This window comes from Lutjanus erythropterus, chromosome 19 (assembly GCF_056507025.1).
Source record: "Lutjanus erythropterus isolate fLutEry1 chromosome 19, fLutEry1.hap2, whole genome shotgun sequence".
In the NCBI taxonomy this organism is placed as follows: domain Eukaryota; kingdom Metazoa; phylum Chordata; class Actinopteri; order Lutjaniformes; family Lutjanidae; genus Lutjanus; species Lutjanus erythropterus.
This window is the reverse complement of record NC_139335.1, coordinates 22,146,569-22,167,364: the sequence shown is the minus strand read 5'-3', so window position 1 is coordinate 22,167,364 and position 20,796 is coordinate 22,146,569. Positions and strand designations below refer to the sequence as shown.

General features: G+C 39.8%; 1 protein-coding gene across 2 annotated transcripts; it reads left to right on the top strand.

Moving 5' to 3' along the window:
- The first annotated feature begins 1,752 nt into the window (after window positions 1–1,752).
- On the top strand, window positions 1,753–19,673 carry LOC146309807 (caspase recruitment domain-containing protein 10). 2 transcript variants are annotated; one of them, XM_084744988.1, is made up of 24 exons: window positions 1,753–2,088; window positions 4,857–5,099; window positions 7,122–7,259; window positions 8,445–8,631; window positions 9,520–9,658; window positions 11,337–11,546; window positions 11,714–11,833; window positions 11,910–12,035; window positions 12,982–13,161; window positions 13,247–13,351; window positions 13,753–13,789; window positions 13,919–13,956; window positions 14,442–14,530; window positions 14,645–14,691; window positions 14,851–14,971; window positions 15,408–15,585; window positions 16,696–16,819; window positions 16,930–17,170; window positions 17,320–17,389; window positions 17,513–17,615; window positions 18,328–18,486; window positions 18,603–18,715; window positions 18,990–19,105; window positions 19,199–19,673. In XM_084744988.1, exons 1-24 carry the CDS (start codon window positions 2,082–2,084, stop codon window positions 19,404–19,406), a joined length of 3,099 nt encoding a protein of 1,032 aa, XP_084601114.1. In that variant the 5' UTR covers window positions 1,753–2,081; the 3' UTR covers window positions 19,407–19,673. The 2 variants fall into 2 exon arrangements, with proteins under 2 accessions (XP_084601114.1, XP_084601113.1); XM_084744987.1 differs by having other exon boundaries at window positions 2,058–2,088; window positions 13,919–13,955; window positions 14,435–14,530; window positions 17,320–17,386.
- Window positions 19,674–20,796: the final 1,123 nt, after the last annotated feature.

Here is a 20,796-nt window from a genome sequence, read left to right as displayed (position 1 = left end):
GAAAAGAAGATTATCATGTTGAGATGCTGGAAATAATGACAAATATTATGTTTTGCATTGTCACTATGAGTGTGCGACTAGTTCATCTTATAACTTGCACTTTTTCATAAAAGCATGAAACTTGCTACACTTGGGGCCCTGGACATTTTTACAGAAATGGGGTCATGGCCACTATTTTAAAAAGTACTAGAAGCAGTTTTAAATGGTGATGAAACAGTCTTAGTTTCATCCTGATGTTTCCAAATGACCTCTATAAGAAAACAAGACCATCTGATTGGCTGTTTCTATATAGTTATTCATCATGGCTGCCACCAGGTTGGATTCTCCTTGAAATCAGATGAAACAAGCCTGTGTTTACATCTTTCCAGGTTGCAGTGAGTAGTACTTAAGTCAATTAAAATGAAGCAGAAGATTTATGTTTAGATCTTTTTATATTTGATGTTAATGATGAACTGTTTGTCCACTGTTTGGGAGGGCCTATTTTGTATGCAAATTACATTAACATCTATAAATACACTTCCATCATTGAAATTAGATCATTTATTTCCACCTTAATACTACCAAACTGTCTCCAGATCAGTACATATAGATACAGACCCGGCACAAGTCACATGCACACCAACATAAACACACAAATACGACATACCTCAATGTCACACAGACCTGCAACCCTGCTTAGTTCTCAGATAGGCTACTGTGATTTTAACTGTTCACCTGGACAGCTGAAAACGTTTAAACTTCATGGTATCATTGTAAAACACAGGGGTAGACTTCACCCATTCATGTTTGGTTCAGGAGATATGAGACATCTAAAATACATAATTATGGCAGGAAGTAAAATGGCTCCCATGGCCTCTTTGCCTGCCACAAGGCATTTTTGCAATGGCTCCATTTCTGAAAATGTTAAGGACTCAAAACTGTCCTATTGCCCACCTGGACTGTTAACCTATAATCATTATCTAATATGCATAATACTTTGTTTTGGCAAGATGCACTTACCTCTCCTTATCTTGTTCTTTGTATAATTTCCCAGTATTTCTAAGCAAAACCCATTATTATGCACTCATGGGTTCAGGAGCACCGCCAGAAATCTTGGGCCCCCTGAAAGATTAGATAGATAATACTATTAAAATAATATTGATGGGCCCCCTGTCAGGCCCAGGCCCTTAGAATCGTCCTAACTTTCCCCCCCTGGCGGCGCCCCTGCATGGGTTATCTGGAAGTAGATCACACAGTATGAGTCATCTTTCCCACTTATTTAATACCCAATTATTACAGTCAGTCTGTGTGTAGTACTAGAGGCAACACAGACATACATCTACAAGCATTAAAAAAAACATGAAACTCTTTGTCATTGTGTTTTTGTGAGGTGGATCAGTCAGGATTCCCCAGGCAGCAGTGCTGACTAACCCCCTCTCCTCCCAGGCACAAAGTCCCACAACACAAAACTGTCTCTCCTGTAGTTTTACAACTTATATTTTAGCTCTTCATTCCAGTGAAGCACCTGGAAAGTCACTCTGACTCACAGCACTAATGAGTCATACAGTATTTGTCATATTTCTGTGACAAGCCTTAATGACAGAACTCAGTTTAACCAAATACTCCTTTGAGAGCCGAATGAGAATACTTTTACTTACATCTGAAAGTATTTTTGCTATATTAAAGATATTTTGTCTCTTAATCAGTGAGCAAGCATTGGCTGAAAGCGCCATCTAGTGGTCCAGGGCTTTCCTACACAGACATTATTAGTAGGTTTCTCTGTGCAGAAACTCTCCTGACCAGTAAAAGCTGTCGTCAGAGGAAATTCGCTCTGATTTGGTGATAAGCGGGACTTCTGGTTGTTCTTCTTGGCTGCCGATTGGCTGCTTGTGATTGACCGAGGGTGGAGGAGCTGAGTGAGCAAAGTGCCAAAGGTGTGCGTAAAGGAAGACTTGCGGCACCCAGTGTGTCTGACCTCACCGCTCAGTTTCACTCCTGACTGACTCCGTCTGCGGACCCGGAAAGGATGTAGAGGGCTTGAATATTATCACTCCGCTTTACTTGACCTCATCTTCAAAAACAGATTCAAGCAGGTTCGAGACATGAGTGGTAAGTCCGCATTTAAGATCCCAGCGATTAGGGCGCAGTTTCTCAATGAAATGACTGACAATCGATCAGCAGAAACAGACTGCTTTCTCTGAAGCACGAGTTTAATAACTGCATTTTTAATTCTCTTATTTTGTAGAATAATCTACCACATTGTGTAGAATTGACTGACATGTAGATCTGTTGGTCTTTTTCTTCTTCATACACAGCATAGTGACATCCAGTCCGTGAAATGTGATTTTATGTATGGCTGAATGGAGATTAATGGGACTTGAACTACTGATTCAAGTTACCTTCAGTTTTTTGCATCAGTTCTCAGTTGACTTGATTCCCCCTAAAGCAGTTTTCTCACAAGAGATGACACAATAATCTAAAATAGTATGTTTTCAACCGGCTATAATACAAAATTGCATCTAATATTTATTGAAGCTGGACACGCAGCTTTCCAAATTTTCATGCAACATCATGGCTTTTCAGAGATAAAATATCTGAGAACAAAAAAAGGAAGAAAACAAAATTAATGTCGATACAGTTTGTTGTCTTATCAGTTGATAACACGTGTGTTGTATCTTGTCATTATTTGTTTTTTCTTGATTTTCCCAGAGAGGACAGCAGCAGTTCATTCTGCAGTACTGATCACCTGCTTTCTGTTACTGTCTCACTTAGTTTGGGTGCTGTTGATCATTTTCTAAAAAAAAAAAGAAAAAAAAAGGTGATGGTGGGAACAGGCGAGTGTTTTCTGTTACCTTGAGTGCCAGGAGGAGGAGTTAAGTGGTAATCACATGAGAACAATGTCTCAATACACTGTTTGTGGGTAATGACAGAGATTCCAGAGCATCCAGACCTGCCTGAGCCTGCCTGCCAGCACAGATACTAGGTCAGATCAGCTGCACAGAGCGACACGCACTTCATCCTTATTATGAGTAAATAACTTGGATGGAAACAGTGAGGCACTGAGGATTAACACTTATAGGGCAATTTTAATGATTGCTTAATCTATAGTTTGCTTTAAAAAAGTTGCTAAAACTCATAAATTCAAAACAACTGAATCAAACTCTTAAATCTTTGAAATAAACTAAACGAAGTTGAGATAATTAAGGAAGAACATTTCAGATGAGTTTTAATACCCCCCCCCCCCCCAAAAAAAAACCAAAATGTATTTCAAAAATTGTTCTCAGTGAGCTGCAAACCTAATTTGACATTATTTTGTTGATGAAAATATTAACTTATTAACCATTATTTACTTTCACTTCAATGAATTTCAAACTTGTTTCTGAAACACAATTTGGGGCGTTTCTAAAACTCAAATATTTAAGTTTATCCAAAGAAGAAATGCAGCCTAAATTAACACATCAAAACTACTTGGTAGAACTTTTTGCCTCAAATTTTCTCAACTTTTTCATTTTTACAGCGTATAATTTATTCTGTGAAGCGTATGAAGTATGACAGATGACCATCGCAAGTTATTGGAGCCTGGGATGAGATCCGTAGCCAAAAACCCAGAAGAATTTGGGTTTTTTTTTAAATAAAATGAATTTCACACAGCAGCGAGACAGGAAAGAAACTGGTGAGTGGGGACCTCTCTGTGATTATAATGGACTCACTGCATTTGTTAAATCAACTGAGTCATGGCGTTTTGCCTGTAGATTTGTGTTGTTATAGTGCACATTGTTCAGCATTTTCTCACTGGATTTGGAACGCTGGTAAAAGCTTTCCCTCCAACCATTCTGTTGTTATTAGTATTACATATACTAGATAACTGAGAAAATAACTTACAGTTAGTGTAAGTATCTGGCTGTTTTTAACAAACTCCCGTAGTGGCAGGTTTACTCACTTTCTTTCCTTGTCTCCTCCTCATTGTGAAGTGAATGGGGCTGAAAAAGCTTTTGTCTGCGGTCCCCTGGTGTGTTTTTAGGTGTGCAGTATGAGTCACGCCGGTATTTTCATTCCTACACTCTGAGAAACTGACCCACTAAGTGTCCTCCCCACCATAATTTATGGCCCTTAACAGCAGCCCCTTTGCTCTACAGGAATTAAACAGTGTTTAAACTCACTGCTGCTGTTTTATTAACTGTCCACATGGCTTTCGTTTGATCATGGCGTCATCTTATGTGAGATTTAACACCATACCTGCTGACCGCATGGCTTCAAGTGAAATGTTCATCTGTCAGGCTTCGATTTTGTCGGGAGTAAATCCCCCTTGGCATTCCTTGGAAGATTTCCAGTAATCTCATCTATCATTCCTTCACTATGCAGCAGATAAACCCACAAATCCTTTATGCACCATTAAGAATGACTTGCATTATATATTCATTCAGTGTTGAACAGAGGATTTTAATTAAAGCTGAAATAAGAGAAGTTTTAATATTTCACAAAGGTGCTTCATAGCATATGTTTGCTTCTGATGTCTTATCGTCTTCTTATCAGACTGAGATTGTTTAGAAGTCATAGTAGTAAGATACTGTAATGACACTCTTTTGATTGCTGAGAGTTGAAGAGACACAGATAACAGTAGTCAGACGAAAACAAACTCACATGGAATTCTTCATGGGAAATAGTATTTTGTCTAAGACTGGACATTAGGTATGTCTGTAAATCTGGCCCTAAGGGTTGAAGTGTGGTGGTGAGAGAGAGCAGACATGCTCAAAACATTTCTGGAATCACTTAATTATTGCAAGATTTCAAGATAAAGGGCACAAAATGCTGGTGTATAGCGCTTTTTACAGCACTCAAACTTCCTGAAGTGCTTGTAAATGTTCGGTCTCTTGCAGGTGTCACAATTTGGGCAGAGGAGGGGGACATAGCGCAGGAGGAGGTGCAGCCCTCCCCCGCCTGGTCAGAGGAGCGCTGCGAGGAGCTCTGGGATCGCGTGGAGGGGGTACGGCACAAGCTCACGCGCATCCTCAACCCGGCCAAACTCACCCCGTATCTGCGCCAGTGCAAGGTCATCGATGAACAGGATGAAGACGAGGTGCTCAACTCCACGCAGTACCCACTGCGCATCAGCAAGGCTGGTGAGAGGAGGAACATTTCATGTGCAAACATCAGCAAATCAGCTTATGAACAGCCATCCAACTCAGATGAACTTAGCCTGTGTTTACATTTTCCCAGTCAAAGTTACAGTGAGTACTGTGATAACCAGTTAAAAAGAAGGAGGTACTTTTTATTTAGATAATGTTATTTTTGATGTTATCTTTTGTGGTTGATATGATGGAAACACCACTGCTTTTGTCCTCCAAAACCCCCCAAAACACACAATATGACAGTTCCTCATAGAGGCTTTAAACATAGTTGAAAGTGCATCATGAAAATTAACTTAGAGATTTAAATCTTTATTGATAGATATTCCATCACAGTTGAGGTGAAGATACTATGAGGCATGAGTTGAAAGGGACAGGTTGGGTATCTGTAGTAGTAGTTTGTCTCGCTTATGGATACGGTCAACAGCAGCAGTGGCTGTGACACGCAGCTCATGGCGGCAATTAGGGTATTTCTCAGAGTCCTAACTCACTGAAATCTGAATCTAATACACGTTTGTAAAGTCACTTTCATTTTCTGAAGATTGCATCATGCCCACTGCCAGAAATCTGCCTAGAAATCATAGAAAAATTACATTCTTTATCAATTTAAGACTTAACTGTAACAACGCTTTCTTTTAAAAGTTTTCCTTGTATCAAAGTAATGCAGTGATAGATTTCACTACATCCATGTATGGGTAGGGTATGTTGCAATTAATAATAAATAGTGGCAAACTGGGAAAACATACAGAAAAACATCATACAATGACTTCATTATTAAGATAAACAGAAACTAATCTAAAATTGTACAAGCTGTTTTGTAAATGGGTAGCAATGACGTTGGGAAAAAGCGAGTGTCTGTAAAACCCCCACAGTGGAAACATTATGTGTGACTGATTGTGCAGCAGGTTGTCAGAGAGGAACAGGTGGGTAAAGATTAATGTTGCAGTGAGAGAAACAGGCAGGCATGAAGGAGGGAGTGAGATGAAAGACAACTCTAAGTAAAGGGGAGTGCAAGGCCAGCAGAGACGAATGAGGAGCGAAAGAAGATAAAGATGAAGGGGAGACATCGCAAGTAAAGACGGGATGAAGACAAGCACCTGAGCGTTCGGTTTATATCACTGTGGTTTCGTTGCCAGTGCGTTAGCTCATCCCGGAGCCAGTCATTCATCGTGGTCATGTTTGAAATACTTGTGTAACTACAGGGGTGAATGAGGCTCACATCAAAGAGGTAGTATTTTCAGCTGCCATAGTTTACAGTACCAGAACGTTGACATGAGCTGGCGTCAGGTTATTGCTTTGTTTATTTGGTTGGTTGGTTTTTAACATTGTCACTGTTGAAGAAAGTGTGTTAGGAATAAGCCACCATATTCATATGGTGACTTATTCCTCTGACATCACGCTCAGGGTGCGAAGCAGTCGTAAGTTGTGGAAGGGAATCTGACAACTTCCTGATTGATCAGCAACTGATACTGGCCATATTTCGAGCTTAAATAAGATATTTGATAACCCATGGCTACTGTTAAACAACAGCTAACGTTAGCATTCAAACACTTCCTAGCTAATGTTACCAACATCATTACTGTCACAAAAAAACACACACTGCAAAAGTGTTTGTAACTTTTGTGTTGAATGTAATGTGTATTAAACATAACACATAAATGTGTACATAACGTTCACATGTTTCATACAGATTACATTCAACAGAAAAGTTACATTCAGCTTTACAGTGTGTGTTTTGTGTGGAGGAAATGAAGTCTGTAATGTTAACTAGGAAGTGTTTGAATAAATATTAGCTGTTGTCTCATGGTAGCCAGTGGGTTGTGTAAAATGTTATTTTTGCATGAAATATTTCGTGATTTCCCTCCGGATTTTTTGCATCCGTTGTCTTTTCAGTTGCTGATCAATTGGGCAGTAGTGAAATGAGGACGACTTTTCACATGTTGACGTCAGAAGACAATGGCTGCCAAGTGAATATGGTGAAATTTCTCAGACCTTTTTTTCTCCTGTCCTCTACAGGTCGTTTACTGGACATCCTGCGTGGTCAGGGCCAGCGAGGTCTTCAAGCCTTCATGGAATCACTGGAGTTTTACCACCCAGAGCAATACACACAGCTCACTGGTGAACAGGCCACACAGCGATGCTCCCTCATACTGGGTAAGCAGGTATTTCTGTGCATGTCGAGGATGACTGTCCGAATGTCTATGACGGTCCAGCTGTCACAGAGTTGGGTTAGATGTTTCAGATCCTTACACCGACTTAAATAAAATCAATCAACCAAAATTTGCATTATTTAAGTATTTCAGTGAATACATGTAATGATTTTAATGGTTAGAAAAGCTGACTTACTCTGTGAGTGGTTTACATTTGAGACATTGAATTTGGTCACAAAGATTTCAGGCCCAGAACTCACAGTTATACTTCAAAGTGTAGTCTTGAGACTTTGATCTGACTTTCAAAAAGTGACTCGGCCCCACTTGTTTTGTCTGGGCATCTACATGTGAGGTTGTGTAAAAAGGCTCTTTACTGGCACATAGTAAACACATTAAGAGCTATTAACATGTATCCTTGAAACGACGTCACAGAGGTTTATAATTGAAAGTTACATGGTGAACAGTCAGACTTGAGGCAGAAGCACTTTAAAAGTGGGTCACAACTCAATTCAGAGCCACAAACTCAAGTGTTCAGTGTTATCTAGTGGATAAGTAATCTCTGCACAGCTAAGCACACAGTTCTTTCTTTTTATGATGTCCAAGAGTATCTAAAGGTATGTTGGGAGTGTTAAACAAGCAGAATATAATGAAAAGCTTTCAGACGTTTGGCACTGATGGGCTTTAAAATGAACACCAGAGGATGTAGGGTCAGTATGGGACCTTTAGAGAAAGTCTTAAAACGAAAGTTGGTTTCTCTTGGTAGAGTTTGACCTTTTCACACAATATGCATGCAAAGAATTTAGCACAAAATAGTAAAGTATGCACAGGTTTCAGTGCACTCAGATATTTATGAACGTGACAAGTGCATGCACTGTGAAAAGGAAATGTGGAGAAAACTTAAAAAAACTAAAGCAAACAGCTGCTAATTTGCTGGGTCCATTTGTAGTGTTTTACATTAAGACGCTCACTCAAAGTGCTATCTTAAGTTTGTCAAACTTAACATTACTATTCATTTTTACTAGTGTACCCATATTAAGAAAACTCAAATTATTATTGCATTGGATGTATTGGAAACTGCATGTTTTTATTTGACTAATACCGTATACTACAGTATGAGTCAGTGTACATCTTCTCTAATTTGCGTGCGACTTTAGCCTCCATGACCTATGACCCTATCTTTACTCCCCAGATGAGGAGGGTCCAGAAGGTTTGACCCAGTTTCTGCTTCTGGAGGTGCGTAAACTGAGGGAGCAGCTTCGAAACAGCCGTATGTGTGAACGTCGCCTGTCTCAGCGCTGCCGGATGGCAGAGGAGGAACGCAGTCGCGCTGAACGTAAAGCTCAGGAGTTACGTCACGACAGGCTGCAGCTAGAGAGGTTTGTCTCGCTTTTGCTGTTAGCTGAGTCTTTCCTCTATATTTATATCCTGCAATTCCGTTATCAGGCTGTGAAAAGAAAATTTTGTCTCAGAGAACGATGTTCACTAAATTCATGTAAGGTAAGCAATGACTCATGGAAGAAACTTTCACTGACAGCCAGGTAATTTCTTTCACTGATAGCTTAAAGCTACAAGGAGTGGCTTAACAGAGTCTCAACATAATACTGATGCCTCTATATGATACATAAGCAAACAAGACCATCCGCAAGAAGATTAGCGATGTCTGTGTAGTCGTTCCACTGGGTCGGTTCTCCTTGAAATAAGATGAAAGAAGCTTGTGTTTACATTTTCCCAGGCACAGTTACAGTGAGTCATATGTTAGCCAGTTAAAAGAAGTAGATTTTTGTTTAGATATTTTTTATTTTATTTAGTTTTTTTTTTTTTTTTTTTGACTGGTTATATGGGGTAGTTTTTTTAAAAGTTTTAATTTCAGCATCCAGTTGTAAAATCTTTTGACAAACTGACACTAAACAGATGAGGGACATAAATCATAACTTTAAACAAGCCTCTAGACGCTTAACTGCTGTTTTTTGACATTTTAGTCAATTCATCAGTTTCTTAAGGCAAAGATCTCCAGCTATTAAGAGACTAGGCTTCCACTTGAGAGGGGGAATCTGCTGTGTAAATCTACTGATTTATAATAATGATATTGTCTCATGAAGCCTCAGTGAGTGAACGAATCCATGACTGAATAATGTTTTACTGAAAACTATATTGTGCACAATATGACTTTTTGCTTTGGCAACAAAGTGTCATACCAGTAAAGGTGGTTAAATTGAAATTGAATTGTAAGAGAATGTGTGCACTGGATGATTTGTGATCTCCAGGCTGCGTCAGGACTGGGAGTCAGCCAGTCGAGAGCTGGGCAAGCTGAAGGACAGGCACCTGGAGCAGGCTGTGAAGTACTCCAGGGCCCTGGAGGAGCAAGGCAAGGCCTCCAACCGGGAGAGAGAGCTACTGAGGCAGGTAGGTCATAACAGTGAATTCCAGCATGTTTTATATTATCTTTAATTAACTCTCTTTAAGTGTTAAAGAGACTAAACATTTTTTTTCACCCCAGTCAGGTCTATAAACTTAATGAACTTCCAGACATAATGATTTATGAGTTGTCTAACGAGGCCACAGTCTTTTTCTGAGAAACTCCAGTGAAGCAGAAGCAGAAGCAGCTGGGGGCCCTTCAGTGTTTAGAGTGAAGTGCAGATGAGTCATACATACAAGCAGCTGCTGAAGTAATGGTGGATTTGATAGGAAAAGTGATTTTCTTGTCACAAGTCCCCCAACTTCCCCCCCAATTGGATGTCGCTTTAAACTTTAAGGTGCCGTTTCTGGCCAGAAGATTTTATTTCTTACACGGGTCTGTTTGCTAGAGATACAATTTATTGCAAAATATGCCGTATCTGATGTGCAGTCAGAGCTATTTTTATATGTTTTGTGAGGGTAAGAAAAATAAATGTTTCATTTGGCACGGTGATAAGGCAGCAAACAGCACTGCCCAAGGCCGTGCTTCAGCTGGCACGTATCTGCAGCATAAGAACTGAAGTGAGCAGTTCAGACCAGCTGTGTAGATGTTATCAGCCTCACTTTGATTTAGTTTGTGTGCTGTCACAACATGTCGACTGCAGCACTGAGGTACCAACCATTTGGCTGCAAAGACCTGGAAATATTTGTGGTTTTCTTCCCCCTAAAAGATGGTGACCATAATAAGAACTGCATTATTTCCACTATGTGTGTGTTCACTTATGTGCAGTGTGTCTGCTAATATAGGTATGTAATAGGTCTTGTAATTGTGTACAGTAAACAGTTTGGTTTATGTCTTATTTAGCTCTGATTCCTGTAATAAAACACCACATATCTTACATAGTAGCCCTGCACTGACACATTATTGGTATTTATAGTACAAACAGCATATATTTTATCTTATAAGATTACACGTATAATCATTAGTGTAGGTAAACAGTTCATTTGCATTTTAAAGGGACAGTTCACCCCCAAATTAAAAACACTTTTTTTTCTCTCTCTCTGGCCCGTAGTGCTGTTTATCATCTGTACTCTTTTGGTGTGAGTTGTCTACAATGTAATGGAATTAGATGGCTTGTGGTGCTTAAAGTATCACAAAAATACTTTTGAAAAACTCAACAGCAATGTCTCTTTCCAGAAATCATGAGAAAAGAGGAACTACTTTCTTTCTATTAAAAAGAAAGAAAGAAAGTCCTGAAGATCCTGAAATAATTCTGTTAGATTCTACTGCAGGAAGAAAGTAGTTCCTACATGACACTGTTCACAACCAGGTCTGTGGATTATCTTGAGTAACTGGGTCATGATTTTTGGAAAGTGTGTCGTTTGTGTTTGAAATTTTCAAATGTGTTTTTCAGTCCATTTAGTCCCATTATACTGGAGAGTAGAGAGACATCTATATGGCCGATATCTCCAGAATTCTGCAGGTCACTTAAAAATAATCTAGAAGGATAGACAGCGCTACGGGCCAGGGGATAAATATGTTGTTTTTTTTTCGATTTGGGGGTCAACTGTCCCTTTAAAGATGTTTTACAGCTGCATAAGAAATGCCTAGTAAAAGAGTCGAATCCTACATCCTTGAAAATGTCAGGGTTTGTCCTCATGGCTGCTTTGTTTGTTCACCATACAGGTGGAGGAGCTGAGGTCCAGGCTGACAGAGGCAGAGAAACTCAACACACCAGGAAATACAACACCAGCAAAAAGAAACAGTTTGCACTTGAAGGGAGTAAACGGTTCTCCACCCACTTTACCAGAGAAGCCGCTGCACCATACTGAGCCTCACAAAGCTGAGAATAAAGGAACTCAGATGAGGGACTCTGTTCCTGTCACTGGAGTCATAGTATGTTTTAAATCTCCTTTTAAAGCTCCTTTGTTTATGTCTCTTTTTGTGTCACAATCAGCCATGCTGCTTCTTCCACAGTTTGTCCTACGAGATTTTGTCGCCTTTTTCTACTGAGGTGTAGTGGTTTTATTTCCTAAAACGGTTCTCTCTGTTGTTTACCTTAGGCTCTGATGGATATCCTGCAGCAGGACCGCAGGGAGTCTGCAGAGCAGAGGCAGGAGCTCTGTGACATCATTACCAGACTACAGGGGGAGCTGCAGAGCGCTGAGGAGCACAGGGACAAGGTGAACAGCAGTCCCAAAAAGTTTGATTTCTTCTCTGCCTTTGCGTCGAGGTTATAACGGTAAACTGTGTTTGTAGCTGGAGTCGCAGTGTGAGCAGCTACAGCTGAAGGTGAGAACTCTGCAGCTGGACTGGGAGACTGAGCAGAAGAGGGCTGTGTCCTATTTCAACCAGATCATGGAACTGGAAAAGGAGAGAGACCAGGTCAGTGTGAGTGGAGGACTCATGGGTCACATGTGTTGCAACATGTGCCCAGCAACTGTCTTACAGCATGTATCAAGGTACGAATGACCGCAGCAGTCTCATAAATAGTAATAAAGCATTTCATTAATAAATAACAAATTATTCAATAAAGTTGGGCCTGATGCCCAAACTTCAATACATTTGATTTGGCCTGACATAAGTTTCTAGGGATTGATTGACTGATTGATTTTGGACTTTCTGTGACACTTTGGGCTGGTTAAACGAGGTAAAACAATGCAAATTAGCCATGGGACTGAACAAGCTGTCTGATTGGCTGTCACCTGGCATATCATATATAGACATGTAACATGGATGTGAAGGAGAAGGTGGTAGAGGAAGGAGTTGAAATTGAAGAATCAGCTTTAAAAAAGAGATCTCGACTCATCCAGTGCACACATTCTCTTACAATTCAATTTCAAGAGTGTCACACAGGCTGCATAGAAAAGTTAAATGAATCAGCAAATCGATTAGATAATAGGAAAAAGAAAAACAGTGGAGAAGTGAAAATGCAAACTGACATTTTGAATGCCCGATTAAAATCTGTCATTTTAATTTTATTTGTGAATCCTGTTATTATTTCTCTTTTTAAACTGCATTTCCAAATAGATTTTAAAATTTCCATTGTTTTTTTCATGTATTTTCAAATGATGTACTTAACTTCTAACTATTAATGATTATTGTTATAACAGTTATTAATTAAATCAATGCTTCATTACTAATTCTGTGACGCTTGTGGTCTTCCATATCAAGGCACATTTGAAGTTAGTTGTGTTGCAGTTGAGTCTGCCAGTGTGTGGCCTGGTGTAGATTTAATTTCCCTCATATTACCATCCACCCATACCATCCCTGACTAGTCTTTTACACCATACAAACTTGTATTTGCTTTATGTTTTCATCTTATCACCAGGCTCTGCACAGTCGAGACAGCCTGCAGTTGGAGTACACTGACTGTCTGCTGGACAAGAACCGCCTGCGTAAACGCATTGCAGAGCTGCAGGCCGACCTGGAGCAGCAGCAGAGGGAGCTGGAGAGGGAGAGGGAGAGGAGCCGGGAGCAAATGGAGCAGAGCAGCCCCTGTCTGAGCTGTGTGAGTTAACACAGGAGTGCACCACTGTCTGTCCCACTGCAACCACAGAACCACATTTTATACATCCCTGTGTCTGCTCCCGCAGTCCCACCTGTCCCTGTGCAGCGAGGACCAGTGCTACGGCCCCTGCTGTTCCCTCGGCCTGGACCTGAGACCCCGCACCAGCAGCACACGTCTGCTGCTGCGAAAGGTCAGAACTGGCACGAAACGCTCACAATAACAGTGGAATCACAGTCGCCACAGCCGTGATTTAAATCAGAATCAGTGGTCCTTATCATAAAAAATCTGCAGCTGTTGTCAATCGTAGCAGTTGCAGCCGCTGTTTACGTAGTGTAACCTCTTCTTTGTGTACTGTAAGGGGTCATTTTCACAAGACACAACTGTTCTGCAGACTGTAACAGCATGCTTTCTCCCGTTATTATTATACTATGTGAGGAATGTAGCTGTTGGACAAGGATCTTATTATTGCGTAGAGTGTGAGGCACTGGTTCTTATGCAACTCTTAACTTGTTAGTACCTGCACAATACCTCTCACCAGCTGTGAGGCTGTCCTCTATTCAGTTCTTTCTTTTTTTCTTTTCTGTGCCACAGGCGCCCTCTAAAGGCCAAGCCAATGAAAACTCAGAGGGTGAGCTGAATGCACTGACACACGGAAGATGATTCTTAAGTTTTTCATAGGAAAATACTCATAATCAAGTGCTTCATTCATTTCAGATAGTCATTTATGTATTTAAATTTTCTTTCTGCCCCTTCACAGATTCTCGTTCCACCTCAGAGGAGAACCTCCTCTCATCAGTGAGTATCACAGCATTAAAGGAATATATGTCATATATTTACTGTACTAAATAATAAAATGACCACATCCATGCCATCTAAATTGAAATACTAGCTTCTCCGACAACATGTTGTGAATGCGAATTTGAAATTTCCATTCTGGAGTGGAATGTTTTTGTTTTAGCCTTCTGCACACTGCCTATTTCACATTTATTCGCTTAACATGGAACTAAAATTAATGCCAAATGTTCACCAAACGGGTAAGTTTGGCAGCTGACAAATTATAAACATCTGATCAGCTTACAGTGTAGGACTTATCGTTGCCTGCCTGAGCTTCGAGGAAGGAGTGGGCAGGAGCAAACAACCTGCTCCAACTTGCTTTTTTAAATTTGGACAGCAGAACCTATTTTTGAACGCAGGAGTATTACATATTTCACATTTAACAAGCACAGGTATGAAAAAATGCAGGCAGAATCAGTGTGTTTTATTTACATCTCTACTCACAGGCAGATGACAATGAAAAGGAAATAAATCGCCTCTCCACATTCCCCTTTCCTCCATGTATGAACTCCATCAACCGACGATTTAACACAGAGTGAGTTGATCAGTTCAACATAACCCTGCCGATACATATTTTCAGCCTGTTCTAACTCATTTCTTCACCTTTGCTTCATTTGAACAACTTCCCTTTTTTTTCTTCTTTTAAAAGGTTTGACTTGGACTCCTGGGGCAGTGATGAGAATGATAACATTACAGGTACCATATATTTGATTCTGTCATTTTATACACAAACAACTGTGTCAGCCTTCTCTTCAAACATAGTGAAGCCTTAATTTATACGTCATACAGAAAAAAAAACAACAAATTAACTTCTTAATGATTGTCTATGATTGTCATGCTCTCTGGTGTTTCCAGGTGAGCAGAGTGAACCGTCTTTGTGGGATTCCTGTAACTCCCTACACTCCCATCTCTTCCCCCCTGACCTGGTCAACCTGCCGGCAGTATCCTCGCCCCAACCTGATCCCAGCGTTCCCAGGTACAACCTCACAGTTTGACACCTGTCAATGAAAGCCCCTCAAAATATTGTTAAATCACTGATATATATATTAAATCTATGAAACAGGTGGGGAGAAGTGTGATGTACAAATGTGCAAAAAATGGTGTTTATGTAGATCATTTTAGGGGATTTATTTTACAAGGCTATGTTGTGAGTATTTGCACATGGATCTTTTATGACACTTTTTCTTGCAGATTTAGTCATAAATGATTTTGGAAAAAAAATAAAGTGCAAATAATTACATTACATACATGATGTTACATGTAAAAAATAATGTTTTAGAGTGCAGAGCAAGCAGAAAATTTAACCTTTTGATTATGAAAGTGGGCGGACTCTTTGAGTTGTACTTCTCTGCTGAACAAATCACAGCATACTTATTTGTTGCTGTCCATCGTCCAACCCTGCTTTTCCTCAGGATACCCCCCCGCTCCCCATCGTCAAGCCCCCCCACCTCGCCAAAGAACAGAAAATCCAGTCTAGCTGATGATTTAACGATAGTTGGAGGAAACCGAACAGGGATCTTTGTCAGCCATGTGAGAGCCGGTTCCCCGGCTGAACAGTGTGGCCTGAAGGAGGGCAGTGAGCTGCTGGAGGTTTGTGTCTGTCTGGATATAATGTGAATAAATCATGAGTGTATATGCAAATAAGTGCTTAATAATAAGAATGTGGGCTTCAGCTAATGCTTATCCTTCCTGGGTACAGTGTTGCTTCTAGGTAACATACTCAATTACATCTTCAATTATGGTGCAGTACTTTAAGAGACAGAGCCTTCAGGGTATTAATAGCAGTGTTTGTCACGTGACTCCATGGAGGTCATGTTAAATCTTTTTTTGCAGCCTTCCTCACATAGTTTGGCTCCATTATCTCTCTCCACAAAAATTGTCTGAAAATGTCTTTTTCTGTCATTTTACAATCTTGGAAATATTGGATTCACATTAATAGATGAGTAAAGTTTAATTTAATTGTTTAATATGCTTAATTTGATAATTAAGTCATGGAAAAGTGTTAAAATGTAAATGTTGCCTTGAAGTAAAACGGAACCATAATGAATTCCCACCATGACATTTTTGATATTGCGTATTTATGTTTCTATACTGTTCAGTCAATACAAATGGGGTGTAAAATACATTGATAACCATTTTATTTTATTCTAACTCATAAGCAGTGAGCCAAACATGCAAGCAATGCAACAAATTGTGACAACGCACTGCATGTCAGAACCAGAAAACAAGCATTTAAATATAACACAACACTTTAAAGGTGACTCACTATCTTGTTTTAAGGAAGGTTATGATAGTTTGGTTTGATAGATTATTGATTTAAAGTTTGCTGAAATATGCTGACAGTCTTTAACATGTGCATTCCTATTGGCTGTTCCACAATGAGGCATTTGCATATTTTCCATTGCTAATGTAAAAAATAGATTGAAATTTTAAACAATAATTCTCTTTTTTCATTCCTTACCATAATGATATTGTATTGCTTTCAGGTGATGGTTAAGGTACCCTAAAAAACTTATTTCTCTGAAATTTCTTTAAATGATGTTTACTTGATCTATTTTATGCCAAAAAATATGTATGTTAGGACAAAATCACGTTACATTTCTGCCTGCACTTGTGTGAATTTTTGCAAATTTGGGGAAAAGAGATGAACATTAGGAAGGCTGGAACATAACGTGCTGTTTTTGCGTTCATGTTGTCCAGCTGGAGCGGGTTCTGTTTGGTGGGGGCAGTGTGCTGCTGGCTCAGTGCACCGCTGAGGTCGCCCACTTCTCTCTGCAGTGGTGGACTGAGCCCTCGACACTCAAACACCAGAGCAACCCGGAGGGTGAGTCTGACTGTATTCAAACCTCTCCCCGTGACACACGTAAAGCTATGTCCAACCATGTCTCAGAAAGGTGAGACTAAGCTGTCCCGTCGTCTGTTTTCTGTCCTCAGCGTACTCCAAGTTGTGCTCACAGCTCTCAGCACCTAATTTTACGGGTGCTGACTCCTTCTATGTGCGCGTCAATCTCAACATGGAGCCTCATGGTGACCCACCGTCTCTCGGTGTGTCCTGTGATGACATTATTCATGTCACAGACACAAGGTACAATGGAAAATACCAGTGGCGCTGTTCCCTGGTGGACCCACACACAGCCAAGCCCCTGCAGGCAGGAACCATGCCCAACTACAACAGGTCCGCCAACTAGACCTTCATTTTACTGCTATATTATTTCAGGGCAATGAGGACTTTTTTTTTTTTTTCATAATAGCTCTGAATGGCATATTTTTATTATACAGAAATAGGACTGTAAATAACCTGGATTGTACCATTTTCCATCTCAGGGCACAGCAGTTGTTACTTGTAAGGTTACGAAAAATGGCCCTGGAGCAAAAGGACTTCAAGAAGAAGGTGGTAAGACTGCTCATTTTTAAATGATATGAACGGTCAACTCTGTTTCTGTCAGTGTGTTTCACTAAACAATTACACGACTGGTGACACAGCTGTTAGATTTTAATTTTCCTCATTTTCCTGTAGTTCTTGAAGAAAGCACCTGGACGTGTACGATTGGTCAAGGCAGTGGATCCTTGTTCCCGTGGGATTGGTTCCACACAGCAGGTCCTTTACACACTGAGCAAACGTAAGATCAACATAAATCACATTAAAATATTGGTTTTCTTTGACAATCTGTGTAGTGGTACAAAGTAACTAAGTACATTCAAGTAAATTGAGTTAATCATAAATTTGAGATACTTGTACTTGAGTATTTACATTGTGTACTGGTTTACAGTACATTTATTTGATAACATTACTTTCTAGTTACTTTGCAAATTTGGATTATTAATAGAAAATATAAATCAACTAATAAAACATGATGTATGGTTATAGGTTAATCTACTCTATATAAACTGTGGTGATACTATTTCTACTTAAAGCAACTAGAAGGAGTTTTTAACTGGTTATGAAGCAGTCTCAGTGTAGTACTGATGCCTCTATAAGACCTACATAAGTAAGTGACACCATCAGCAGGAAGATTGACTATTTCTGTATAGATATTCTTAATGCCTACAAATGGCATTTACCTCCTTAAAATCAGATAAAATGTGTCTGTGTTTATATTTTTCCAAGCAGAGTCATGATGACTCATACATGAGCCAATTGGAAAGAAGCAGGAAGAGATTTTTATTCAGATAATTTTATTTTTGCTACTGCTTTTGTCCACAGGGACTTCCAAAACTGACACCATACAAAGGTTCCTTGTAGTAGCTCTAAGTAAAAGATGTGAGTAGTTCTTCCACCACTGAGTCTGTGAGTGTGTTCCCTCTACATTGATGTGTGCCTTTGTCCTTCAGGTCACGAGGAACACTTGATCCCGTACAGTGTTGTGCAGCCGGTGCAGGTTCAGACTAAACGGCCGGTCATCTTCTCCCCGTCTCTGCTCTCCCGTGGTCTCATAGAGAGGCTGCTGCAGCCAGCGGAGTCTGGCTTGAAGTTCAACACCTGCCCACCAGGTATGTGCACAGCAAACACACTTAGCCAGGCACGTGCCGTGCCCTAAACGCAAATGAACAAAAAGGCGATTCTTCAGTTGACCATCGCAGTCTCCTCTTTGCCCTGTGGTTTGCAGAGCCCATCCCGGCTTCAGAGAGACGAGACAAGAGAGTGTTCCTGTTGGACTCCTGCGGTCCAGAGCAGGCTCTGGGCATACGGCTGCAGTCAATACAAGATGTCATCAGCCAGGTAAGGAAAAACATTATCACACAAACACGCATCACTGTTGTCTATAATCTTATTGCTCTTCCTCTGCCTGGCAAACACATAGTCACACTCTATATTATTGAACTGTGCCACATTTTGCTCCTTTATGGGTGTTTGAGGGTGAAATGAATTACCAAATATATATTTATTAGTGTATCACCTGTATATTTTGTGGAAACAGAACATGTTCACGGTGATAATAATGAATGTTTATAGTCGCATATTATCCAAATCTTTCCCTTTGTGTCTGTCTCAGGACAAGCACTGTCTACTGGAGCTGGGGCTGCCCAGCGTCGAGGGCTTAATAAGACAGGGGGTTTACCCTATCGTCATCCATATCCGCCCTAAGAACAAAAAGCACAAGAAGCTGAGGTATGTGCACATCCATTCGCTTTGCTTCTTATAGGATAAATAAGCAATTTACAGTGTTTATTTTAATATTTTTTCCTCCAACACTTGAAATAGGAAGTTTTTTCCACGCTGTGGAGAGGACAGCATAATGGAGGAGGTGTGCCAGGCCGAGGAGCTGCAGCTGGAGACGCTGCCCCTGCTTTACTACACCCTGGAGCCAAGTGCCTGGAGCTGCACTGATGAGCTGTTGGCAGCCATATGCAACGCCATCCACAGCCAGCAGAAGGCGGTAGCATGGGTAGAACTAGATAGGCTTCAGTAAGGGAGACGGAGAGAGAGAGAGACTGTAGAATGACTACATTCACGACTCAAATGATAGCTGTGTTTCTATAGAGGATTAACATTTAGTGTTAAATTATTCTACTACTCTAAGTGAGTGGACCAAGATAAACTTCAGACCTACTTAGAGTCTCAAAGGAGGCCAGATTCATGCATGCAAATAGGAACTTCATAATTCTCATTCAAATAGCCAAGCTGGACTGGCAACAATAATAGAAAAGTGGGGAAAAATTGATTTGACCCCCGTAAGGAGAGTCTATATAGACTCACCTGTTTTCATTTCATCAACAGGAATTATGTCATGTTACTTTTTCCATTCCAACAACTTAGCATGCTAACAGTGTTATTATACTGTATAACTGTGCTTCCATATCTATTCATGGGGAATCATATTTCACTTATCATTCAGTTATGATAACATCAGTTGTTGTATTTGCAATAAAGACTGTGTCTTTCTTTTTGGGCTGACATAATCTTGAAAATGTAAACCAATTATACAGGTCATACTTAAAAATATCAAACCGATACTACTGTTGTTATATGAACACTGTTTTTATTATTAAAGAGGAAAACTATAAATCCCTGATATCTTGTAGGTGGGCTATGTATGACTCAAAGTCACCAAGTGCTGCATTTTTATTCACACTATGTTGTACAACAGAAGCTGTAGTTCAGTAATCTTTTATTCTGACAAATCTTTTTTCTCTCTCTTTTGTAGCCTGTTAAAAAATAAATTGATAGACAAATAATTGATTATTGCTCCATGTGTGCTCAGATTCACAAAAACTTGTGTTTGTTACCAAATATATAAAGAGCAGACATTTAAACATCAGTGCAGTAGTCAGAGTGATTGAGATAAGTAATAATCTGACTCAAAAATAAGTAGATAATAATATAGACAATGTAATGGAAAAGACATGCGCGACTGTGTTTTTATTAATCCCCTTTATACAACATGTTTTCATTAAGAGTGGCAAAAATTATGTGTTTTTACAGGCAAATTACTTGGAGCAGCCACAGGAAGAAAATTCAACATCCTGCTAAATCAAATTTTGTAATTAATCAATAATTAAAATATTGTGAAAGTCTACATCTGTTTTGGACAATCAGGAAATCAACTTTTAACTGTCTGTAACTTAAGATACAAAAACACCACAGTATTCTTCACAAATCAAAATGAATACAATGCACATAATTATTTATTACAATGTTCATACTTGGAATAAAGCCAAAGTATTTCATAGGTTTGTTGTGCTCAAGGTGTAGCTTTAAATTTGCAGCTCAGAGAAGTGTCAGTTTTGACCCATTTGTTTTTTCAAGATAAAATGTACATATTACGTATAAGTATACACAGGGCTAATAACAACAAGAAT